General features: G+C 45.7%; 1 protein-coding gene across 5 annotated transcripts; it reads left to right on the top strand.

Moving 5' to 3' along the window:
- Nucleotides 1–1,905: 1,905 nt before the first annotated feature.
- Nucleotides 1,906–24,395, top strand: SCG2 (secretogranin II). 5 transcript variants are annotated; one of them, XR_003987878.1, is made up of 4 exons: nt 1,906–2,047; nt 4,482–4,717; nt 9,811–9,927; nt 24,329–24,395. XR_003987878.1 is itself a non-coding variant. In XM_030455910.1 (4 exons), exon 4 carries the CDS (start codon nt 20,529–20,531, stop codon nt 22,410–22,412), a length of 1,884 nt encoding a protein of 627 aa, XP_030311770.1. In that variant the 5' UTR covers nt 1,906–2,047; nt 4,482–4,717; nt 9,811–9,927; nt 20,515–20,528; the 3' UTR covers nt 22,413–22,895. The 5 variants fall into 5 exon arrangements, 4 of the variants coding, with proteins under 4 accessions (XP_030311770.1, XP_030311773.1, XP_030311771.1 ...); XM_030455910.1 differs by lacking the exon at nt 24,329–24,395 and adding an exon at nt 20,515–22,895; XM_030455911.1 differs by lacking the exons at nt 1,906–2,047; nt 4,482–4,717; nt 24,329–24,395 and adding exons at nt 8,265–8,342; nt 9,356–9,453; nt 20,515–22,895.
- The last annotated feature ends 1,598 nt before the right edge of the window (nt 24,396–25,993 follow it).

Here is a 25,993-nt window from a genome sequence, read left to right as displayed (position 1 = left end):
TTGTAAGGTGTTAGAATCCATCCAGATAACAACTTGCCGTGAGCACCACCTTTCCTGACACATCCAAACACAGTCCCTGTGATACCTCAGCTGTCCCCAGTCAGTAATATGATGTCTGCCCCTACCAGGCAAGTACAGAAACTGCTGGAGATCTTGTTTCCTAAATGTCTTTTCCTGATGCAGTTATGACTTTCAGCTGCAGAGAGTGATGAGCTGTGTACCATGAGCTGTTTTGTACTACTGCCTTTCCGAGGAGTCTCCATTCCCAGAGATCCCAAGGGAGATGAACACAGTAACGGAGGCACAAACCCAAGCAGGGACTTCTGGACTCTTAGGCAGATTATTTCCTGCTGCTTTGAACGTGCTTTCCTAGCTCACCAGAGGCAAAAGCAATTCGTACCAGTGATACCTGAGCTGTTTTGCTGGTGCTGTCAATAAGGAGATGGAGCTTCCAAACCAGGATGTTTTGGCTTTTTGCTAGAATGGGTGGATTTGACTTGCCTGAAATATCATTTCTGCTGGTGCCTACCAGAGGAAATGTCCCTCTCTCTTGCTCTGTGCTGGCGTGTGGGGACAGCATCTCTTACCAGCCCAGTCCCAACACACCTCCATCACCCAAGTTCTGGGTTTGCTGCCGGCAAGGAGCATCCTGCTTGCACTTTACCCTTTCACTCTGGTGATGACTGACTGGATCAATGGGCTCTGGTCCAAATGTATGAGGTTCCACAAAGCTGAGTGCAGGGTCCTGCACTTGGGCCACCAGAACCCCATGCAGCACTCCAGGATTGGGGAAGAGTGGCTGGAAAGCTGCCCAGTGGAACAGGACCTGGGGCTGTTGGTCAAGAGCTGCCAGAATATGAGCCAGCAGTGTGCCAAGAAGGCAAACAGCATCCTGGCTTGTGTCAGCAATGGTGTGGCCAGCAAGAGTGGGAGAGGGATTGTCCTCCTGAACATGGCACTGGGGAGGCTGCTCCTGGAACCCTGTGCTCAGCTTTGGGCCCCTCGTTACAAGGAGGACACTGTGCTGCTGGAGCAAGTCCAGGGAAGGGCAAAGAAGCTGGTGAAGGGTCTGAAGAACAAGTCTTACAAGAGGTGGGCTGGGGGAATTGGGGTTGTTTAGCCTAGAGACAAAAGAGGCTAAGGGGAGACCTCCTCATGCTCTCTAAGTACCCTAAAGGAGGTTGTAGGGAGGGGGATGTTGTTTTCTTCTTCCAAGTAAAAAGCAATAGAACAAGAGGAAAGAGCCTTAAGTTGCAGCAGGGGAGGTTTACACGTTAGGAAAAACTTCTTCATGGAAAGGGTTGTCAAGCACTGGAAAGGATGCCCATAGCAGTGGTGGAGTCACCATCCCTGCAGGTGTTTAGAAGACATGAGGATGTAGTGCTGAGGGACATGGTTTAGAGGTGGACTTTTCAGTCCTGGGTGAACTGTTGGGCTTGGTGATTCTTAAGAGTTCTTTTCTAACAAAATGATTCTGTGATTTTATGAACACTAACCCCAGATTGCATGCTGGGACCTGCCCCTGCCTGTCTCTGTGCCCTCCTGGTTGGGTGGACCTGAGTCAGTTCTGGTCCAGCTCACACAGAGCTGGCTTAGCACTGTGCTGGGTCTGCTGCTTGCCCACAGGGATCAAATTCTCTATTTCCCATAAATTCTTTTTACTGAGGGGAAAAAATCTGGACACAGATGTTAATACTCTGGACACGGAGTAAATCCAGGGGTACTTAAGCCACATGAATTGTGAATAAAAAAAAAAAGGCACATGAAATTCTAGCCACTAGAACAGGGAAATAAAAGGCAACTAATCTAAAAAATATTGATTTTTTTTCTTTTTTTTATTTATTCTTAACTTGTTCTTGGTTAATATTTAGCCACCCCTAGCTGTGCTTGAGCACGGTTGCAAATGCAAAATATGAGGCAGGCAATAAGGAGTGGCTGATCTCATTTTACCATCCTTTAATTACTGCAGAAAGCCTGTCAACCATACCCGAAGTGGAAGAGCTGCACACTGAAGCACTCACCAGGAGGAATTGATGTGTGATTCCAGGTGAGGCTGTTTCTTCCAGTGCTGTCAACAGTGAGCCCCAGGGAGTTTGTTCTTTCCAACCAGATGACAGCTAGTGACAGATTTTTTAATATTTGTTACAGTGTTGATGCCTTTAACTGCATGGCACATCAGGAGGAAAAGATTCACTGCTCTGAATAGCTGAACGTGGTCTTTTTGTCCTCTCCATTTGAGTTTAATGGTATAGCTTAAAGCCTGTGGTATGTCAGAAGGTCTTTAGTTAGGCTGTAAACTGTCACGTTTTAAATGGCTTAAATTCATTGTCCTTCAGAGCTGGAAAAAACCTTAATGCCACAATGCTGTAGAACAGAGAAGTTTTTGCTGGTAACTTCTGTACAAAATCATAGTAAGGTGTTTTCAGGCACCATACAGGGGGATATTCTGAGAAATTTCTTTGGGTTTGTTTGAGGGTGGGGTGTTTTTTTTTTGTGGTTTATTTCGGGCATTTTTCTTATCCTGGTGAGATGTTTTCTTTCCTACCTCCCTCAAAACCTACTGAAAATTTAATGACATTTTTTATGCTGAAGGGGCCTTCCAGTCTTGAATGCTTAATGCCCTGATGGGCAGAGAAACTTCCCTGTTCCACAGAGAAAGAATCCGGGAACAGAGTCTGAGTAAGCTGCTGAGGTCCCTGCAGGGAATCCAGGGCAGACCAAGGGCTTGGCTGCCCTTCTAACCCACCAGCAGCCTTGCTTCCAAACCTAATACTTGGGCTTGAGTGTTAATGCTGAAAGCCTGGCTTGCTCTCAGGAGGAACAAGCCCCATGGCCAGGCAAAATTCAGCAAATTCTGCAAAGAGAAAGCCCACAACGTTGGGTGGATGTGGCTTCAGCTGCAGTGCAATGGTGAGAGGATGGGATGGGATGGGATGGGATGGGATGGGATGGGATGGGATGGGATGGGATGGGATGGGATGGGATGGTTGCTCTCCCAGCTGGAGGTAGCCCTGGGTGCCCAGAAGTCCCTGCAGCCCTGATGGTGACACCACAGGCTGCTGCTGCACCCTCCCAGCCTGCAGGATCTGGAGTCCCAGCACAATCATTCTCTGGAAATAGCAAATGGTCATTGTGTCTGGAAAAGCATAGAATCATGGAATGGTTTGTTTTGGAAAGGAACTTAAAGATCATCTAATTCCAACCCCCCTGTCATGGGTAGGAACACCTTCCAGGTCGCTCAAAGTCCCATCAAGTCTGGCCGTGAAAGGTTCCTAATTTGTTTTGTTTTCAGTGACTGGGTCTTAGGAGTGTTTTTTGGCACTGAGATGGAGATAACTGGAGAAGGATGGTTTTAAGTATTCAAGATTGTTTGTTGGACCTCAGACTCACAGATCCTATGTACAGGCAGGAAGGTTGTAAACACTGCTTACTTTCTTCAAAGTCTCCATCCAGTCTGGATGCCTTGATGGGACATGGGGGAGTACTGATGGACAACAAACCTATGCTTTGACTTCAAACACTGGAGAGCAACCTCTAGGTTGCTAGGACAGTGCCTGGAAAGTATTTCAAGGTTTTTTCAGCCCAATAAGCTTGGTTTCAATGCAATGGCTCAAGGTGGTGGTTTGCAACAATTATTCAAACTGAGATTTAGACTTTGATGATGGCAGCTTGATTCCAAAGGCTTCCCCCTCCCTGTTTCCAAGAAGTTCCTGGTGATGATAACAGAGGTAATAGTTGAATGTTTTGATTCTGTCTAAAAAATTGTTTCCATAGTATCAAAAGGGATAAAATGCTATGAAATCACATAGTTCCAGGAAAGTACCCATAAAACAAATGCTGTTTCCTGAGAAGGGGGCTCTTCAGGTAAAATATGTCAGATCAGAACCATAGAATGTCTAGGGCTGGAAGGGGACCACGTAGTTACAACCCCCCTGCATGTGCAGAGACAACAGAAGATACCTGCAGATCATAACAATGCCCCAAAAATACCTGACTGAGAATGTATGTGATCGTAGGCAATGACAGCCATCAAATCCCAAAACGTCCCAGTTACAGCCAGTCAGTGCAGTTCTTGTGATCTGGATCACCTGATTCTGCCTGTCAAACATTACTTTTAGTTTGGGAGTGCTTTTTTCTTCCTCTGTTTCATGTGAATACCTGGATTTTCCTGGCCCATTTGCAGCAGCATGTAACAGCAAAGTGTGCATCTTAGGATTTCACATGGGGTTTTATGTCCTGGGCTCCTGGCACAGCTCAGAGCATTGACAGTATCCAGTTATGAGGCAGCCCCATGTCAGGTACAACTGGGTGAGTTATTTGTAGCAAACAGCTGATTTAATTTCTTTCCCTCACTCTCTGAAAGATCTGCTGTGAGGTTTTGACTGCCAGAGAACTGCATATGTGAAATGCAAATAGCTTTCCTGCTCTGGATTGCATAGCAGCTATCCAGAGAAATGATTTCTCATTATTCTCTGTTTCAGATGAAGGACAGGCCTTGAAAGTCATGGGGCACTGAGTCTGATCCCTGGATGAATAGCTTCCAAACTCACACGGAGGTTTCAGGATGATCCTTCAAGAGGGCCACATGCACGTGCTGAGCATATGGGAGCCCATTTGCTGTGTTTTCTTAATCCAAGCTGCTGCTTGTTGCCATCCTGGAATGGGAGTGTTGTCTGACCTGCAGGGCAATCAGCTGCCTCCCTTCACACAGAGCTCTGTGAGTACTTCTTGGCAGCATTCTCTTCGTTCTAAACAGGGAACTCACTGGTGCAGGAATACAGGGCTGAATGAACCAGCAGCATGGGGGTGGTTACTGGATGAGCCAGCGTGGGTTTGCTGGTGCCAGTGCCAGAACCCACCCTGTGGGACTCTTGTCCTTGCTCCTACATACAGCCACGAGGCTTGTCCAGCCCAGGCTTTGGCTTTACCTGGGAAGCAGCCAGCATTTGCTGCCTTCCTTTTGCAGTTTTGGAGCAAGAAGTTGTACATGAGAGAGCTACATCATTAGTGACAGTTGTAGCTGTAAATAGGAAATGATTAATATTTCATGGTTATTTTTCTGTAGGGCTGGGGAGAATGCATCAGTCTGAGTTGCTGGAGAGAAGGAGCCTGCCTTGCTCAGCTTCAGATCAGAGTGCAGCCAGGCACTGCATGCTAATGCACCTTATTAGATGGAAACTCTCTGCCTGGCTGACTAATGCTCTGCTGCCAATGCGTCAGCACTAAAGTGAGCACTCCAGTTTCAGAAACTTCTCTTTCTCTCCTCAGTCTGGCAAGTGAGCTCTCTGCCTGCCTCTGACTTGCACACCTTGAAATGTAAGTTTTAAAATAGTGCAAGAGGTCAATAATGGCAGCTGATTGTACTCATTGAAAAGTCTTTGATTCCTATTCAAATCTTTCTTTTTTTTTTTTTCTTATTTTTATTTTTTCCCTTTCTTAAGATGTGAGCACGCCTCCTAAAAACATGCCAGGGTTGCATTATAGAGGAGCAAATGATGGGTCAAGGAAATGTTTGTGTGTCTGTAATATGATTTTTCTGCAAAGGCAAAAAAGACCTCGGGTTCTTATAACATTAAAAGGATGGCCCCAAAGTTACTGTCATTTGTCAGCTGGGCCACCAAGACCTTGACTTATGCCTTGGACTGCTCACAAAAGTCTGCAAGACAGTCATGGAAAGGTTGGTAAGAATAGTTGCCACAAATCAGGATGAAAGAAGCAGTGGGATAGGGTCCTGTGCACATAGTTTCTAATCTTTAATCTGAACTACGGGCCAGAAGAAAATGAGACTAAAAGATGATGTATGTTTTCACAGACCAGTAAAATGGCTCGATCCTCCTGCAGCCAGCAAGAGTGGAAAATAAATAATTCACAGCAAATTCTGCTGGTCCCAGCCAGGATTTCAGTCTGTTAGACACAGTAGAGAGTACTACAAAAACATGATGAAGGAGAGTTAAGATCACAGGGAAAAGAGATGTTAGGAGGTATCAGCATTAAGGTGGTCTGTGAGATGTTAATTTACCCATCCCCTTTATCCAAGTGCTGCATTTGTTCTTGATGGCATTTGTGTCTACCTGCTCCATCCATGCAATGGAGAGGATTTGCTTGGCTTATAGACAAGCAAAACAACAACTCTTGATTCTTTTTCAGGATGCTATTTCAGAGTTGGATTTGTTTTTATATCACAGCTGTTCCACGTTTTTTTCAGCCTACCAGGGCTGTTGGTAGTCTCTAAATAACACAGACAGGGATGTGTAGGAATGGCAACAGCTTTGCAAGACAGCTCTAAATTCACAAGACACTTGAAAATAAGTTTTGGAGATGAATGATTTACAACACTAGAAGTAATCTGAGACCTCACTGAGAGACAGGTTCATCTGAGAACTTTTGTCTGCAGTGCTCAAGGACTCAAGGACTTAGAAAATTACAGAGCTGAAATACTTTGCTTTTCTGTCTAAACAAAAAGGGCAAAAAACCCAAACCCTATAGGGTGTGCATGATTTTCTGCATATGTGGGTGATTGATGGGCCATCTTTAAGATAATGCAGCTGATATGTAAGGCAAGAGTTGCTTGGCATTATTAAAATTCATGTTGCTTTCTGAATTCATGCAAAGTATCAATGCAACAGCTACTCCATGGGTCAGATCAGCCCTCAGATAAAAGGCAATAGAGCCATGAGGAGATAGCACTTTTATCAGGGCACCTTTTAGGTGCTGTTTTCAATGACCAACGTAGCCATGCAGCTCACAACCTTGTTTCAGGATCTGTTTGGCTGAAAACATTTCCTTGTTACTTGGTATCTTTTCTTTTACAATGTCACTGTTGGTAAAGCCAGTGGTTTGGCTTGGTTGGAATGATTTTAAAAGGAGATTTTGTTTGGTTTTTGTCTGATGGTGCTGGCACAGAAAAGCCTCTGCATTTCTTTTTGGTTTCCAGGCTAACACCACCTTGATGCTGCTGACTGGAAATAGAGGGTCTCAGAGCCCTGGCTCTTTAAGTAGCTGTGAGAAATAGTGATGCAAACTTGGACTTAAAAGTTGTCAACACTATTTAAAAATCATGGTTGAGGGCTCTCATTTAGCTAACTGCTGCTGAAAAGATAGGTTTGGTTTTAATTTTGTGTGTATTCCAAGTTTATCTGTTCTTATAACAACTGAAGTGTTTACTTTTAATTCTATTGCTTTTTGAAAGCAAAGAAATGGCTGTAATTCATGTATGTACTTGGTGGGTAAAGATCAGGGAACATGACTGCAATGGTATGTATGGCTTTACCTTTGGGAACAGGTTCATGCATTTCTGCTTCCCTGCAGCTTAAGTGTCTTGGGATTTGCTGTGTCCAGCTTCTCACTTCCACTTACTTTTCCTAAGATTTCTCTTCTATTGTAAGCCTTATTGCATACCTTTAATGTCAGGGTTCATCAGCCTAATTACCCTGTTGTCCCACCTCTTTGGCACAGAACCTGAGACTCAATACTCCCTCTTCTGCTCCTGCACCATCTGGTCTTCCCAGTCCAGAGCTCCTGGCCCTGGTCTCCAGAGGAGCATCCATCTTCCCAGCTGTGCTGCCTCATGGACTGCATCCCTGACAGGGGAACTGTGCCTTTCACTTCCCAATTCCTGCTGTGTCTCCTCACACGTTACACTTATTCCTTCCCATTTCTTCCCTTTCTGGACAGAATACCTTAATTCTACAAAAACAACATTAAAATGGGACCTGACACCCTTTGCAAAGCCTGGCACTGAGGACAGGAATCCTACACAGGACCACGCCTGACCCCACCAGCCACTGCTGGGCCCTTGTGGAAGAGAAGATGAGGAATGAGAAAAGGAGTTCCGTGTGCCAGGGTGAATGAAAATCATCCAGGGGAGCCTTCTAGCACCAGCCAGGGAGCTGGGAGAGTTTTGGCAGCCAGAGCCTGAGAGAGAAGCCCAGCAGCAGGGAATGTTGTGTGCAGCCTGAGGTACATCCCTGCAGCAGCATCTCAGGAGGAGCCAAGATCCTGGCTCACCAAGCATCCATGGCCATGGCTCTCTGATTTAAGGCAGGTAACATCACCCCAGAAGGGTTGTGTTTGGTTTTCTTTGTTTTGGGTTTCATTTAGTAATATTCTGAAATGGGTATGTAGGATTGAGAACCTCCTCAGCATTACATCTGCAACAGAGAGAGAAAACCTTCCTGCATGGACAAGTAATCCCTTCAGTTCTTCAGGCAAGATCTCCAGTTCTTGGTGTAGTCTCTGGGATTTTGATTCAGCTTTGAGATACACTAGTGGAAAACTACAGCCAGCCAAACCAATCCCTGCTGACCCCACATCTGCATGGGCATCCACAAACCACTCTCTAGGTAAGGCTGACAGTAATTCATTGTGGTGCTTTGTGATCTGATTTTAAACAGCTGCAATGAATTGCTTTTTCCTTGGTTTTCAATTTATTTTGGATGCACCAGGCCACTTCTGGGGGGTCCAGCATCATGCCAAACACAGTAGGCACAGATTACAGGATACCTGTCAGTTTTTGGAAGGTGGCCACTGAGTCCTCTGGAGGATGCAGCTCATGTTTGTGAGCAGCTCCTGGGTGCTGCTCTCCTCTGTGTTCAGACCTGCTGCTGGTGGGATGGACCCAGGGGGATGGTGTGCAGCACAGGACAGTGCTTCAGCAGCAGGACTGCTTCAGAAGAAAGGGCTGCCAGTGTGATGGAAACCAGGTCAGGCTGATCCTGTCCTTCCCCCATCACAGTGCCCTGTGCAGGAGAGATCGTCACTGAAATTTGGGTTGGTTTTAGCTGCAGGTGAACTAGGCAGCTTGCTCAAGTGGTGAAACAGAAGTGGTAGAAAAATGACAGCATTAAGAGTAAAGATGGAGAGGCCTAAGTCTCTTGAGTAGATCTGGCTCTGGCTTGACATGGTGTCCCTGCACCTGGGAAGTCTGCTCAGTCTTGAAGCCATGAGGTGTGGAATGAAGATGCCACCAGGGAAGCTATTGCCAAAGTCTCATAAATCCATGTTGCTGCCATCAGGCAAATGCAAAATAATATTATCTGGGCTGTGACAATGCTGACATGATGTGCCTGGACACAAAGATCAGCTGCCCCATGCAGCTGGAAAGCCCAGTGTGAAGGGAACAGAGGGGGCTTAAGTGCAAGCACTTGTAAATGGAACCCAATATCTCTCTCCTATCCTCCTGGAAAAGTGCATTTCCTGCAGCCCCAGCCCTGCCTGCAAGGTCTGGCCAGCAAGGCAGGAATAAATAGTGTCTATAGATTTCACAACTTGATTTTTAAATGCATATGGGAGAAAATACCCAGAGGGAGGATGCTGCATATTTGGGGTGAGATACAGTGTGTCTGTTTGCTTTCAGATTTGAATCCTATTGAATCTGAATGATTAGCCCAGCACTCAAGCAGCTATTTTCATGACAAGCCTTCTGTCACCTGCAGGGATCCCTGGAAACAAAGGGTTTGTTTTCAGTACATTTCATTTGATTGGAGAAATAGCTTATGTTTAATATTTTCTAGAAAAAGGCTGTATATTTTATCTTTCCTAGTACAGAATCTATGTCCTCCATCTACTCTTCAACACGTATCCAATTTTTTTCTCGATTCTTCCATTCTGAGGCAGAAAAAAAAAAATGCTCTTGTGCTTAAGCTGGGAGTGCTCAGTGAGATGCCTGTAGCCATAACCTGTTTGGGCCAATATTCAGACAAGAGAGTGGACGGGCTCCTTCCTCACAGGGTATTTGTCCCTTCCCAAACTTACTTGTTATGGCACCCTCTTCCTTCCTGAATTATAACATCCAGCTTCTCATTCCCACAGGGATTGTCCTGACACAGGCTGCAGGTGAGGCTGGGAGCGAGAGACCCACGTGTGCTGCTCCTGGAAGACCACGAGACACCTCCTCCTCTTTGGCTTTCCCCCTCTGCAGGAAATCAGGTCAGTGGATGGGCACATCTGCTTTACCCAGTGTTGGCAGCTCGCTCAGCCTGGAGTGGGTTTCTGTGCAACCCTGCTGGTTGTGGCTGGATGGATTGGCCCTGAGTTTGGCAGCAGAGGTTTGCCTGAGGGGAAGAACACTGCATTTTCTTCTGATTATATGGATTTTACTTGCCACTCAAGGCTCTGATGGCTGACAGAAAGAGGCAAGAGTGCACTCTAAAACAGTTTGGAGGGCCAAGTGAATGTCCTTCCAGCTTGTGGAGGTGTGACAAGTTATGTGGATTGCAGCCCATTTTGGGAAACAATTTCACCTTTTACAACTTGACTTTAGCTAGAGAACAGTGTGGCCTGCCTAGAACTTTTTCTCTAACGCAGGGGAGCTTTTCAGGGCTGGATGATAAGAAAAAGCAAATTACAGATGTTAGCAAAGCTCTTCATCTTCTCAAGGGATAGATGTGTTGTGCTGTGTCCCAGCAGTACCCACCCCATCCCAGGTTGGACAGAGCACTGTGGCTGCTCCATTGACACCTATGCAGGATGCCAGCTCACTCCTCTCAGCCCCTGTTGCTTGATTTCTCCCTCTCCTGCTGCTCACATTGTGCCTCCTGCACATCTGGGCATTAAATTCTCACCCTCTGGGGAGTATCTCTGGCAACTGATAAATGGGAGAACGGGAGCTGTGCTGAGCTGCAGGAATGCCAGAGCACATCCCAGCTGCTCCAGGCAGTGAGGCTGGACAGGCAGGGGGCTGGCACAAGGCTGGGGTAGAGGATTAACCCTGCATTGCTTCTGCTTTTTGCACTGAGGTTCTGATCCTGCAATCACTAAAGCAGCACTAAAGCTGCCTTTGAAGCCAGCCAGCTCTCCCTGCCTGTATATACTGAAAGTTGAAGTCAGAAGTGTTCCACTCGGAAAGCATAAGCTTTCTGATTTAATGCTGATGTAGCATTCAATCCTTTTTATTTATTTACTAAATGGTAATAGCTATAACCACTGGGACAATATGAATTCACTCATGTTTATGTTGAACTCACTTTTAATTTAGTTTACATTTTGAAAAAAGGAGATGGCATGAAGTGATTCTGCCTTGTGCACATGAGCTTCCAAATCAAACTCTCTGCCCTCTTCTTGGTAGGAGTTGTCTCCAGGAAGGAATCCCATAGTGTTGGCTCTGTGCTCTGTGTTGCACCGAGGCTCTTTCTTTGTGTTCATGTCACATCCGTGACCAAATGCTGAGTTTGGTTTTGACCCAGATCTAAATATATTGTTGTAACAATAGGGTTTCAACCTGTGTAGGCACATACTGAGCAAAGAAGGACAAACCTGTGGGCACACAAAAAAAAAAAAATGCTGCAAATGGCACCAGTGCAAACTGATGACACCAGCAAGGATGATTCTAGAGAAAACTGTGATAATGTTTTATGGCAAGGAAATAGAGTATGGCTTTTTGCTCTCCTACCCTGGCAGATAGATTCCTGTATGCTGTGTTGCTAAATGACTTGGGGGTGGAAGGACATTTGCCTAATGAAGTAACCCTAATGGCTGGGTTCTCAAAAAGCAAAGAGTAAGAACAGGAATCTTAATTTTGGAGTGGCAATTTTGCTACCCTGAGTCCCACCCTGTGTTGTCAGGCAAAGCAGCAGATAACAAAATAGAGCTTTTCTGGCAGAGACAGGGAAATCCAAAATCTCTGAGCTTTCTCATGTTCATGAGTGATCAATGTGAACATTAATGAGGCTTTAATGTAAGCAAGGGATAGAAATGGCTTAGCCCCAAGACCATGAAGTTTCTGCAGGGAAGACTCACCAAAATGATTTAGCAGAGGAGTAGATAATCTAATTAACCTTATGCACAGCTGTGAGACTACTTTTTATTTATTTGAAATGAAAACAAATCACCGAAATGTGTGTACAGATTCAGTCCCATGTAAAACCTTCATGTTTTCTCATGAAAATATGTGCTGAACACAACCTGGCTGACCCAAACACCCCAAAGTGGCCGATGCTCCCCATCAAACCCTCACACCAGCCAAGGAGCTTGATATAGGCAGGCAGGACAGCCTGGAAAGCAAATGTTTTGCTCCCTGCTCTTGCTGGTTGTTGCCATGGCTGCTCTGAAGCATCCAGAGGTTTTGGTTAAATAATCTCTAGAGATCTGGGGTGAACTTAGGCAGTTTCTCCAACTGCAGAGCCACGGGCGCTTTGTCTCCTTCCCTTAGGAGCCAGCACAGCTCCTCAAAATAAGTTGCAATCAACTTTTTTTTTTTTTTTTTTTAACTTATTGCTGGCAAAGGAAAGATGGTTGGGGCTGGAGCACGGGCTGCATCTTCTGTATCTGAGTGATGCAAAGTCTGGTGGGTGACACATGGCTACAGCAGCTCAGGAGCATCAAACCTCCTTCCCTCTGCTGCACAGCTCCTCGGGTGTCAAGGAAAGGGGAGCCAGCCCCACAGTAGTGACAATTGTTTTCCCCACTTCTCCTTGGCCAAGGTGCAAAGAAATCCTCTTTTCATGCTCGGCAACTAAAAATAAAAATCCTATTTTGGGTTCCAGGAGCAGCTGCGTGACTCTAAGGAGCCGTTGGGTTTAATTCATGTTTGCTGTCTATTAATCTCTTCTCCTCACCCTCAGCAGGGTATGACTCAGGGCTTTGCATTGTCTTCCTCTAGATAGTTTAGGAACTATCTGTGTTTTGACTTTAAATTCTGCTGTCTGACGCAAAACAGTGTTGAAATCATGACAGTTTGATCCAGCCAGCTCCCAGGAGCCTCTTGATCTTTACTGGCTGGTAAATGTAGCACTGGGAGCAGCCCTGCAGAGCAGATACTGATATTTTTACACCAAATGTTGGTAAGCAGATGTCACAGGCTTGTGAAGAGCCATGGGAGAAAATATGTGAGTATGTATGTGGGGGAGGCCTGGAGATAAAAATAATGCAGTGATTATAGGAGAATATATGTATTCCTTCATCTGCTGGCGTTTGGCTATTCCTGTTCGTGGGACTCAGGCTGTGGGGCTGTGTGGGGACAAGAATCACAGTAAACTCTGTCCCTCTTGGTGCATCTGCTGCTTCTCCACACTCCCTCCAGCAGAGGCTTCTCTCTCCCATGCCCCTGCCATCAGCAGAGGGTCTGCACCAGTTATCCCAAACCTGAAGCATCCTATAGGATGTTCAGATGTGCAGAAAGGCAGCACGGTGTGGGGTGAGGGAATCCTGGAGGGATGGGGTGGGGTTCAGACTGCAGGGTAGGGATGAGGCACCCCGCAGGTGACACGAGAGGCTGTGTAGACATGGTGACACTTGTGAGATGTTGGTGTGTCTGTACTGCAAAGCTGGGAACACCTAGGTCTTGGAGGTGGCGGTCAAGTCTTGCCCTAAAGCTCCTCTTTCCATTTAATGTTACTTTTTTAAATGTAGGCAGCATGAAATCCCGAACATGTAAATGCTGGGTGAAAGTCAGAATTCTTAGCAAACTACCAGCTCTGCTCTTGAAATGCCCCTACACAGCCTGACCAGTGGGTCAGGCTGGCCTTGGACCTATTTAATCCCATTGCAGAGAGGAATGAAGCCCAGTGGCCCATGGCCACCAGACACTTGCCTTGACATCCATGCTTTTAAAGGACTGCTGTTGCAAACTGCAAAGGCCTTCCATTTCCATACAGTGTTATAATTTCCCCTACAGCTTTGGTAATGAAATTTGAGGCATTTATTATGCAGTAACTTTAGGAGGCCAAAAATATTTGCATACAAAAATATTTCATCTTCCAAGCACGCAAGATGAGCAGGAAATAACAAGTCTCATGTTAGACCCAAACAGAGTTAAAGCATTTTAAAATTAAAATCATTTAGAAGAACCTATCTGTGATGGCAGATGAACTTCTTCTGAGGAAAGAAAAACTCCCCCTTCTCATTACATACAGAATAAATGCAGATATTCAAGTCAGACATGGACTGAATTGTAAATGTGACAGTGGCACCTATTCTGCAAGGAATGCTACGACTCTAATGAATCCCAAATTATTTTTAGTTACCAATGGAAACAGAAGAAGAGGGGAACAACAATCAATAATGACACAACCCTGCTTTATTTCTAAGCAATACTGATCTTTGGTGACACCAATTAGAGAAGGCAAGAGCTAGAGCTGATGTGAGCTGCACAAACTGCAAACTCTTTTGGTGTTTAAAAGGAGCCACGACAGCCAGATGAGCACAGTGCTGCTGGGATGGTCGTGCCCAATGTGTGTAGCCAGGCAAAGTTTAGTGAAGTTTTCCTCAAGGATTTTGCTCAGCTTGCTTTTTCCTTTGCAGGATTAGCAGGTCCTTGGCTCATCTCTAGACGACTCTCTGCCCGTGTGTGGTGGGAGGGAGGTGTCACCGGGACACTGCGCTCCGTGTCACCATCACCCACCAGTGCTGGTGCTATCCCAGGGACTGCCCCCTGTCAGGCCTTGCTGCCTCCTGACTTCAAGCTCTCTGATTTCTCTTCCCTCGTTAACTTCAGAGCTGATGATCTTCTAACTGATTGGGACATGACACAGGGAACTGGAGTCCTCTTGCCTCCGTTGGCTGCAGTGAAGCTCCTCACCCACCCCACGCTCGATTTCTTGAATGAAGTTTCTTTGAAGCTTTGCTCTTAAGTTAGCATGCAAGATGCAGGTCTGATTGATTAACTTTTAGCTCCACACGATGCATAACTGTGAGGTAGAGCATGTGACAAGGCAAGCTGCTCAGAGAAATCATTGTGTTTATGGCTGGCCTGTTCTCAGGATCCACAAAAGGACGCAGCACGGTCAGAATGCCCTTAGAAAAACAGGATTACCAAACTCCTCTGGTTGAACAGCTGATATTGGGCAAGTCCTAATGCAATTTCCTAAAATTCAGAGATGCTGTGATGTGATCTTACTCTTGTGTAAAATGCCACGGAACTTCTAATGACAGAACAGATCAAATTTTCTGTGGCATGACTCATTCTGAGGAAAAAGAACGCCATGCACTCGATCTGACAACAACAGAAAAAGTGCAGTCACCAAAGCCCTTCCTTGAACAATCATGAACACATTGTCCAGGCAACACTTCTTGATGTGGAGTAAAACTGACAGCTGAATTGTAATACCCTTTGGTAAATTTTCCTCCACAGAACCCAAAATAGCCACAGCAGAGACCCAAGCCAAGTGTCTGCCTGACTTCACATGCTTAAATCTCAAGTGAGAGGTTGAGGACCAGAGGAAGGAACCGTGGTGGTGGTCCCATTGATCTGGGATGCCTGAAATGCACACTGGTGCTGAAGAGCAGGGGTAGAGGGATGGGGGGCTCAGCAGGGTTATGATTTCATGGTTATGAATTTGCTGGATGAATGGTTGGTGTTTGGTAGCAGAACAAGAGTCTGCTGGAAATGCCTATAAGAAAGTTCCTGAAATTCTGAACTGAGAATTTTTTCTGCTTGGGGTTTTTTGGGGTTTTTCTTTTGTTTGTTTTGGTTTGTTTTGTTGTGGGGGGGTCATGGTGGCTATATGGCTATCTTCCCCATGGACTATGGTGTAATAGCAATAACAGTGCCTGCTACTGTGAGGTTTGTGGGAATTCAGAGCCTTGCTGAAGGGGGATGTGGTGTTCAGCAGCACAGCTCCCAGCTGCTCAGGGGGAACCCAGACCTTGCCTTCTGCTCCCTTTCTGTTTCTCTTCTCCAGGGATGCTATCATGGATCCCAGCATAACTGCTCCTTTTGCTCCTGTCTTCCTGGGTCCAGTGATCAAAGCAAGTATTTTGGGTTGTAGCTGAGGCCTGAATAAGCTGCTGCTGAAGAGGTTCAGCATACAACCCAGTCCTGTATTCTACTCATCAATCTATATGAGGTGAAACAAGAGGCACTTAGATCTCTGTTTCAACTATAACAAATGCAGCAAAACAGTCATTTTGCCCGTGTTTATAGCTGCAATTATTTCTACCTTGCTCTTCTTGCAGTTTAATTTTGTAACACGTATTAGTTTGGAAGGTACATTCATCCCAGTTTTTTGCACTCCGTGCTGTAAAAGGTCAAAATTGTCAGGAAAGATTTATATATAAATATATATATATATTTTTTTTTTTTTTTGGGGGGGGGGGGGGGGGGGGAGGAGAGGAGTCCAAAGTAAAACTACCTTTCTAAAATAGAAAGGAAGCAGAAAGAACAAGCTAAAACCCAGAGCAGCAGCTGAAGCAGCGTGTTCCAGTTCATGCTTTATGATTTATGGGGCAGTGGTATTTTCTCGCCCCGCTGAGCCGTGTGGGCAGGCACTGGCCTGGCTGCACACGCCGTGCCCAGCTCCGAGTTAACCCCACGGGGGCTTGGCCAGCCCTGCCAGGCAGCAGTCACGGGTGGGCAGCCCCTCCCTGGCTGCATCCCCAGCCGGGGGGCCGGGGGGAGTCCCCCAAAACCCTGGCAGCCTGGCTCAGGGGCATGGCAGAAAGGCACCGGGTGGGTCCCTTGTGCTTTGTGTCTCCCCGCCGTGCTTCAGATTCTCCGTGTCGGGCCCGCAGTGACAGCCCCCTGCCCTGGACCCCCCCGGCCCTCGGCAGGATGCTCTCAGCTGGATGGAGCTCCCGGACCTCCCGTGCTTGCCCGGGTGAATTTTCCCCTCACCGAGCCCTGCTGCTGCCTTGCCCATTGCCCCCCAGCCTGAGGCACTGATCAGGGAATGAAGTGTGTTCCCTGCTCCCACCATCCCTGGGCTGAGCGGGTGCCGAACCAGAACCAGAAAACCAGAAAACAATGCCCTGGTTTTCCCTCTGTCTTCCTTGCCCCTCTCCCTTTTATCTGTTTTCTTTCCTTTTTTTTTTTTTTTTTTTTTTTTTTTGCCTCCCCCCCACTTTTTTCCCCCTTTTTTTCCTTTTCTATTTTTCTTCTCCTCCTTTTTTTCTCTCCATCCTCTTTTTTCCTCCCCCCACCCTCTCCCCTCACCACCTTTTTGGGTTTTTTTCCGCCCTTTTTATCGTCTGTCCCCCTCCCATTCACACCCCCACCCCCCCCCCCCCCGTTTTCATTTCCTTTTTTCCAACACCTCCCCCCTCTTTTCCACTGTCCCCCCACCCTACACCGGGGAGTGTCCCCTCCCCATCCCACCCCTCCTCGCCATCCCCGTGTCCCCGGGGCGGGCGTGGCACCGCGGTGACGTCAGGCGCGGTGCGGGCGCTATAAGCGGGCGCTGTCCGGGTGCTGAGAGCGGCGGAGACAGCGGCAGCGGCGGTGGCTGCAGGTAGGGACTGCGCCGGGATGGGGGGACGGGGATAACGGGGTGGGGGGGGGGGGGGTAACAGGGTGGGGGTCCTGTGCTGTGCTATGGGATAAAAAAAAAAAAAAAAAAAAAAAAAAGAGATTTGGGCTAAACAGCGACTTAGGGCTGAAAGTTGGAGCTGGTGCGGGCAGCAGAACGCATCCGCGGAAGGGTCCGCCTGAGCGCTGCAGGGATTTGGGATGCGCGGCTGAGGTGTGTGACAGCTCTGTCACCGGCACGGCAAAAGCCGGGCTGAGGGGTTCGGTCCTTGGGCTGAAACCAGCCCGGGCAACCGCTTGCCAAAAGGCAGCACCCTCACCCTGAGCTGCCTGGGGCTTGGGGGTTTCCCTTCTCCTCACCCCGTGCTCGGTTTGGTGATGGTTTTATCCTCGCACAGGATAAAGGGTTAGATCTCCTTTAAAAAGAAACAAAGCAAAACAAAGCTGCCAAGTCCCTCCAGATTTATTGCAGTCACATTATTTATTGCAAAAGTAAATGGGTGGAAGAGTGTGGGATGTATTTCTGTGTCCCTTATGGGAATCTGATGTTGGGCTCCCCCTTAGACTCTCAGGACAGGGACTGATCCGTGGGAGAGATTCTGAGTTTTCCTCCCAAATGTTCACTGGGAAACATGAAATTCACACCAGAGGTGACTGCTAGGAAAGGGAGCAGGAGAGACAGTTACTGCTACCATGGAAACATCCCAGAAAGGAGATTTATTGTTTTGTCTGTTGTCTCAGGAACTTCTGTCAGCCTGCATCGCCTTGGTATGTGTTCAGCTGTCGATTTGGTCACTTCATTTTGTAAATAGCAGCTTCACCATCCCTTGGCCAAGAGATGATTTTCCTGTTTGTTAGGTGCTAATAGAGGAGAAAATGTGCTCCCCACCCAGGCTGGCTTCCCAATTAGCCATCTGTAGATGAAACAACCTTCTAGCAGATTGTCCTTTGAGAGGCACAACAGAAAATGCATTAATTTAGACCCTAAAGAGAGTCTAAAACATCCTCTGTTTGGTTTTTTTTTTAATATGAAATTAAAGTCTGAAAGACTGGGGAGGAGTCGTCTCACCCGAGATAACACAGTACATTTCATGACAAGATTTTATGACCTGAACACAAAGCTTTTAAATGAAATGGTTCTCAAAGATATTTGACAAGGCTTTCGAGTATTGGCTACCAATAAATTAGCAGTGAAAACTGATCTAGAGACAAAAGCACCCAAAACATCCAGAGATGATAAGCCAATGACCTGTTAGTCCTGCAAAGGATACATCCAGCTGAGCAAAATCCTTGAGGAACACTTCATTAAACTTTGCCTGGCTACACACATTTGGCTTTAGTGGGGTGGTGGTGACTCTCAGAGAGGCTGTAACAGCACACGATGGTGTGCTGGGAAGGGGGATGAATTCCAGGTCCCTGTAAGCTGGAGGCATCCAGCAGATAACCATGGAACAGGTCCCCTTCCCCCAGCCCTCCAAAGGTCAGTTCCTCAGGTTATGAATCTCCATTCATGACCAGCACCTCTGGTGAGACATAAAGACTTCGTTTCATGTATTTGCTGCACTGGATGGCAAAGTGGGGTTGGCTTTTTGTTGGTTGGCTGGTTTGGTTTAGTCTTTTTGGTTCATGGTGATAGACACTTATTACTAGGATAGCACCTTTTCTGTTCCAGAAAACAAAACAAGGCATTTGCTTTGCTTTGTTCCAGTGCAAACTCAGAGCTGGAGGGTGGGACTTTCTAATTAGGTGCTTCGAAGTAATCCTTCCTGAAATCAATGTCTGAACATATCCAGGCTTGAACAGTCAGAGATGTTTTGGGGAAGCATTTGCTCTTGTGGTTGTTAGCCTGCCCAGGCATCCTGAAGGGGAAAAATGAGCTCTCTGAACAGACACTGCTTTAATTATTGAGTGAAGTCACATCATGTTAGGAACCAGAACAGGAGAAAGATTTACAAGTGAGCTGAAACGAGCATGTTCATGGTCCCTTTCTGGGTACAGCAGTGAGTAAGTAGTGATATAGATGGCTCTTTCAGCCTGCTGTGAATCACCAGCATCCCAACAGGATGCTTTTACCAAGCCAAAAACCATAGGAACCAAAATAGGTCAATTAATCAAAGCGGTTTCTATCTTTATAATTTCTTTCTCATTACTGTACTTTATTCCTCCACGTAACTGGATCAGGAAAGAGTCTGATCTGTCTCACAGCCCCAGCACACCAGTGCCTGAGCATCTCCTAGGAAATAAGTGGCAGCAATTTCATCTCTTTGCTGGGTGGAGGGAGCTCAGGTCCCCACAGGGTTTGGGCAGCTCCGAGGCAGCACTGCTGGAATCTTCTTCATCTGGTCAGAGGCTTATTTTCATTTTGTCTTGTTGCCTGGTGTAAGCTGGGCAGACTGACCAGACCTGGGCTTCTGCTCATCTCTTCTAACTGAATTTAGCTCGTTTCTGCCAGTGGTCACGTTTCTGTCTGTCCTGGGACCTGATTGAATTTCTGCTGAAGTGAATGAATTGAAGGAATGAATGAATGAATGAATGGAGTCAGTGCTCAGAGGGTACCTCCTCCAGCTCATGTCTGAGATGAGTTTGAAGGGATTCAGTCAAATTATGTTGCACCTTTGGGATAAATTATAGTCTGTCCCTCACGTAGGGACTCATTGTCCATAGGAAAATGGAGCCTCCTAACTACAATTTGCCTGTAATAAAAAGAATATTTTTTTTTAAATAAAATAGCAAAAAAAAAAAAAAAAAGTAATAACACTAACAATAGTGACAGAAATAAACCCTCAAGGCTGTGGTCTTCACTTCATTACATCAATTTTATTGCAGTCTAGCACCATTCAGTGGTATTACCCTGGCATGAAATTAGATGGCCCATGAAGCAATCTCACAAAATAATAATTCTGTGTGCAGCTCTAATATTACATTTTTGAGCAGCAATTAAATATCTGGATATACTGATGCTTTGCCATTTGAAACCTTCATTTTCACAGTCAAAATGACATCTGGATTTCTCTATGGGCATTTCACAAGCTGTTCTAGTACTTTTATTTTATCCTTTGGTGTTGCCACTAGGAAAACTGCTGTTCATAAAATAGATTGAGCACAGAAAGAAGAAATTTCTGGTAGAACTGAGGAATAATAGGAAAGATTAAGAAAACCTCAAGTTTCCATCAAAATATATGGCTTCCATGTGTGTGTTATTGGTGGTATTCTCCATGATAAACTCCACTTTGAAAGATCAATATCTATTTTGCTTCTCAGTTTGCCAAGTCTGCCTTCATATGTTAACTGCTTTTTTTTTCCTTCTTCTTCTTCTTCTTCTTCTTTATTTCAAGGAGATATTTTAGATATGGCCAAGCCTAAAACCTCCCAGCTTGAATCAGCCTGTGCTCTCACCTTTCTCCTTGTTGTAATCTGTGGGGTTGATGCAGCTTCCTTCCAGCAGCATCAGTTGCTTCAGAAAGATCCAGACTATGTGATGAAAAACTTGCAGAGGTTCCCAAACCCTGACATGATCAAAGCTTTGGAATACATAGAAGACCTTCGTAAGCAAGCTAACAAGGGAGAAAGCAGCCCTGATTACAGCTCTTATCAAAGTGGCCCCTACCTCCTGCAACAGAAAGAAAGCAAAGATCAGGTCCACCTGGCAGATAATGTCAGGGATTCCCTGACTGAAGATGAGTCCCAGTGGGTCAAGGTCATGTTGGAAGCTCTGCGGCAAGCTGAGAAAGAGTCAAAAGTTGGCCCCAAGGAAAGCAAACCCTACGGACTGAGTCCAGACAGCAACTTCCCAGCTGGAATAACTGATGATTACGAGGCTTACAAGTGGCCTGAGAGATGGCAAAAATACCTCAAAATGCCACTGGGGCACTATGAAGAGAGCTCAAGGGACAGTCCTTTCAAGCGTACGAATGAGATAGTGGAGGAACAGTACACACCCCAAAGCCTTGCCACGCTGGAGTCCGTGTTCCAGGAGCTGGGGAAGATGGCAGGACCAAGTAACCACAAGAAAGAAAGAGTGGATGAGGACCAGAAACTGTATACAGATGATGAAGATGATGTATATAAAGTGAATAACATCGCCTACGAAGATGTGGTCGGAGGGGAAGACTGGAATCCCATAGAGGAAAAAGTGGAAAGTCAAATCCAGGAAGAGGTAAAAGATAGCAAGGAGGAAATCGACAAACATGAGGAGGAGATTGAGGATGGAATGAAAAGATCAGGGAAGCTCAGCTTCCTTGAGGATGAAATAAGGAGAGATAATAAAGATCAAATGTCAGAGGATGTCTCAAAGCTAATGAATTATTACCTGAAGAGGCTGATGGGCAGTGCTGCCAACAGGAAACTAAGGACTGGAGGAGAACTTGAGGAAAAAAGAGCACCCGTGCTTTTGGATAAGCAATTCAATCCTCAGTCTGTAGCTCAGCTGATAGAAATCTCACGGAGCTTACAAATTCCTCCCGAGGATTTAATAGACATGTTGAAAGCTGGAGAAAAAAAGCAGCTTCAGAGCGAAAGGTTGGAAGCTGAGCAGGACATGGAATTCCCAGAAGACCTCGACGAGATTGCTGAAACCAATCTAGGGCAGAGCGATCTCTTTAAAAACAATGTCATCTCTAAAAATGGGTACCTGAAACAGCCCCTGAACGTTATGCCAGAAAACCTACCCGAAGACCTCAATATTGAAGACATTGTCAGCCTCCTGGGAGCCGACAGCTTCGCTAATCAGAACCCCTCCTACTTACTGAATCGTCTGAATCCAGAAAACGATCTGCCAAGACTGCCTTACGCTCCCCGGAGACTGAAAGGACGCCCGATTCCTAAAGCTGCCTGGCTGAGTGACTTGGAAAGGAGGCAGATGGAGTACGAGAAACTGAACGAGAAGGACGAAGAGCTGGCCGATTACTTGGCAAAAGTGTTGGCCAAATATCCTGAGGTGATCAACGTGAACCAGGTAAAAAGGGTCCCGGTTCCAGCCTCGGAAAGCGACTTGCAGGAAGCTGAGGGGCTGGAGCAATCCCTCAGGGAGCAGCTGAGCCAGCTGGGACCACAGGAGGCAGCCAAGTTGGCCTCGCTCAGCAAAAGGCTTTCCTTGGCTGGGGAAAGCGATGACACACAGAACAGGCAGTACCTGGATGAGGATATGCTAGGAAAAGTGCTGGAGTACCTAAAACAGGAGAAGTCAGAGCTTGAAAGAGATCACATTACTAAACGGGCAATGGAAAACATGTAATTGTTGCCCAAATATCATCTCTCTTCAATGTGTTGACTTCTATCCCAATTCAGTTGTGATTTTTTTTTTTTTTTTCCCTGCTGTCCCACTAAATGACCTTTGGTAGACTGCTTACCACTGAACAGTCTGCATATCTTTCTCAGAGCTGTTATATTGTTTCTTGGTATATTCTATATGTTATGAATCATGGGGCAAGCATCAAATTGCTTCCAGTGTTTTAAGGAACAACTTAATGAAATCCAGTTAAAACTATGATGTGTAAACAAATGACCTCTGCATTGTTAATAAATCACGGTAAACGAAGAGTGACAATGATCATGTTGAATTTTTAAGGTTAATTGGATTATTTTGTTATTGTCTGTAGTGGTTTTTGTGGAGTACCAAAAAAAAAAAAAAAAAAAAGCATTATATATATAGTTTTATTTAAGAGGCTTTTTCTATTCAGTGTTTTCTTGTTGATGAATAAATTATTTCTGGACAACAGACTGTGTTTCTTTGTGTCATTTGAAAGTCACAGCAGTCTGAAATGGAAGCATTATATGTGCTACAGGTAGTTTATTGTTTTACTGCAGCATAAGTTGGTAGCTTGTACTTCTGGTTTGCTGAGGCCATGAGAACATGAGGTGACATTTTTGTTTTTAAGTGCAGCGTGTACCAGAGGAACTTGCTGAAATGACACAGGGCAGTAACTGCATCACCTTTTTGGAAAACTGAGGGGTTTCCTTTAATTCTCTATGTATTCCTGGCCAGAGGAGGATGATAAAGGACCTGTCCAGCTCAGGTGGACTCTGTGGTAAAGTACTGAAAAAACACAAAATATTTTGTGAGGAGCAGCAGCTCTGGGAAGCTGTGATGAAGGAAATGGGCAGCAAATGGGTTCTTCACCATCCCTCACGGTGTCTGCCATGAAGAGAGAGTCGGGCTCCAAGGAAAGGTAAGCAGGGAACTCACCCTGTAGGTAATATTATTCTTTTTTATCTACTAAAAAACACTATTTCCCATTCCACGAGATGACCATGACTTATGTTTGTAAGTATACCCAGCACCTTTGCCAGTCCCTGTATAAACTGGCACTTGAAATGCCTCTTGAGCTCCTATGAAGACCTGCAGAGGATGTTCTGGAAAAGCTCCATCTCTTTTTCAGAACAAAATGTGCTTGTGTAACCCTGTGAGTCAGACACTGTTTTCACTCGGCCAGGTCAGGCATGAGCATTTCCAGGGTGATAGTTTCAAAGAGGTTTTCCCCGGGGTGTTCTTCTTAAGCAGCTCATCTCTGCTAAGAGGGGTGGGGATGACTTTTAGCAGGGCGATGTCTAATGAAGCAAAGGACAAAGGCTGCAGAAATAACACTTCCTCCTGGCTGTCACCATCACCCTGAGAAGTCACAGCTGACAGACGTGCAGTCAGAGCCCTCGCTTTGGGCCACAGCAAAGTCCTTCAGTTTTCTGTTACTTGGAAGCATTTTCTTGCTGCTGCTTTTCTCCTCTCGCCTCTGATTTGGCTTCTTTTCCCTCTGGCTTTTATGTAGTAAAAAGTTCCTTCTTTTCATCAGTTATTGCCACAGGTTGCAAACTTGGTAGCTGTGGGTCTTCCCTGTGGATTCAGGCTTCCTGGAATTCTTGTGCTTGCTGTCAGTTTGCAGTAGCTGTCTGGTGGTTTATCAGTAACAGTACTGATAATTTTACTGAGCATTTTACCTTCTTGGTCCTGACAAAGGAGCAGGGTTCTGTTGTTCTGCTGATGAGGTTTTGCTGGGGGAAATAAGTGTCATATATTTTAAACAGAGTAAAATAAGCTGGGGAGCCAGGGGACTACTAATGGAAACAAGTTTGATTATTTTAACAGAGTAAACCAAGCTGGGGAGCCTGAGGAATGCTGAATTGAGGCTTTTTTTTCTTTTTTTTTCTATTTCCAAGGTATCCACATTATATCCTGAGTAATTATATTCCTTAAAGAAAGCCCAGCTGAGGAAGCAAAGTTGGATCAAAGTTCTTCAAAGCTGGATCAAGCAGTTCCAGTCTGAAGGGTGCTGCACAGTGATGACCACTGTAGAAATTCTTCTTAAAGAGTCACAGTTGTCCAGCTGGGAACTGATCAGGTAGTGCCACTCTTTTTCTATGTTACACTTACAGTCTAATATCTAAAGGATAGATATTCTGAAAGTATTTCTTAGGATCACTGAAAGTATTTGTTAGAATAAATAAACCACTTTTACAGGTAAGGGTGATGGAACCTATTTCATGACTAGTAAAGATGAACCCAAATGACTGTTTCAATACCATGGATGTCATCAATAGCTGGGTTAAGGGGAAAAAAAAATATCCCAAGATCAAACCAGACATGACTGGAGATAGTTCTCTCTCTGCACTCCAAACACTTGGTAACCATCTCACCACTCACCTCCTTACAAGTTGTGGCCCCAGCCTTCTGATGTTTTAGTTTTAAGATGCCCACAAACTGTCTCTTGAGAAGGGTTTGTTCCAGACTTGGTGCTGACTTGTCTAAACTGACTGAATTATGGTAAAAATCACAGCTTAGATTTACTGTTCTCTCAGCTGTTTAACAGCCCACAGCCCTGCTGCACTGATAGTCAAGTAAGAACAGTGTCAGGGTTTAACACTGGCCTGGCAATTAAACTGAGTATCAGATGCTCTCTATTGATCTCTCTCTCCTCCCTGATAAAGAAAGGAGAGAGAATAAGGGAGAGAGACTGATGGGTTGGAAACTAAACTACACAGCTTTAATGAAACAGTGATGATAAATAGGAAAAATGACTAAATATATACAAATATACAGGAAAATGGAAACCACATTTCTCCCCCTTTTCCCCCAATAACTCTCACGTCACCACCGAGGCTGCAGGGCAGCCCTGGGAAAGTCCAGGCTGGAATCCTGGAGTCAGCAGCAGTTGGGAGCTGGAGGCAGGAACACACAGATATGGGCTGGCACGGATCAGGACCACAGGCAGAGGAACGGACGGGATCCTTCTAGGATGCTGGGTAAAGGAAGGGAAGCAGGAAAAGGCAGGAAGGGCAGGCAGCCAGAAGCTGGAGGCAGGAAATAAATGGCTTGGCCCTTGTGATGCCTCCAATTTATCCTGAGGATGAGGTGTATGGGGTGGAATCCTCTGTTTGGTCAGTTCTGGCATCTCTCTTGTCCCTTCCTCCCCAAAGGAGGCTGCAGGTGGGACCTCTTTACTCCTCCTGGAGGGTAAAATGTTCCTCAGAGCTGAGCAGTGTCCTTGGCTCTGCACACCAGTCTCCAGCAGTAACTATAAACATTGGGCATTATCAGTCCTAGAAGCACACACTGTCTGAGAAACTTGCTGTTCATTTCAGCAAGTGCAGCTACTTACAAGAGACTCAGCTAAAAGCAAAAGTACAGAACAGAAAATCACCTTTATCCTGGCCCAACCCAGGACAGACAGTTGTTTCCCTTAAAGGCTTTGGCACAATAGGTGGTGGGGTAACTCATGTAAAAATCAAAAAATACTCAACCCACAATATATGGCAATCGTGCCTTTGGCTTCCTTCGGCTTATTTAGGAGAAGTGAGGCAGTAAAATTGGGCTCATCTGTTAAT

This window comes from Calypte anna, chromosome 9, assembly GCF_003957555.1.
Source record: "Calypte anna isolate BGI_N300 chromosome 9, bCalAnn1_v1.p, whole genome shotgun sequence".
Taxonomy (NCBI): domain Eukaryota; kingdom Metazoa; phylum Chordata; class Aves; order Apodiformes; family Trochilidae; genus Calypte; species Calypte anna.
The sequence above is the reverse complement of the archived record's forward strand: the minus strand, read 5'-3'. Positions and strand labels throughout refer to the sequence as shown.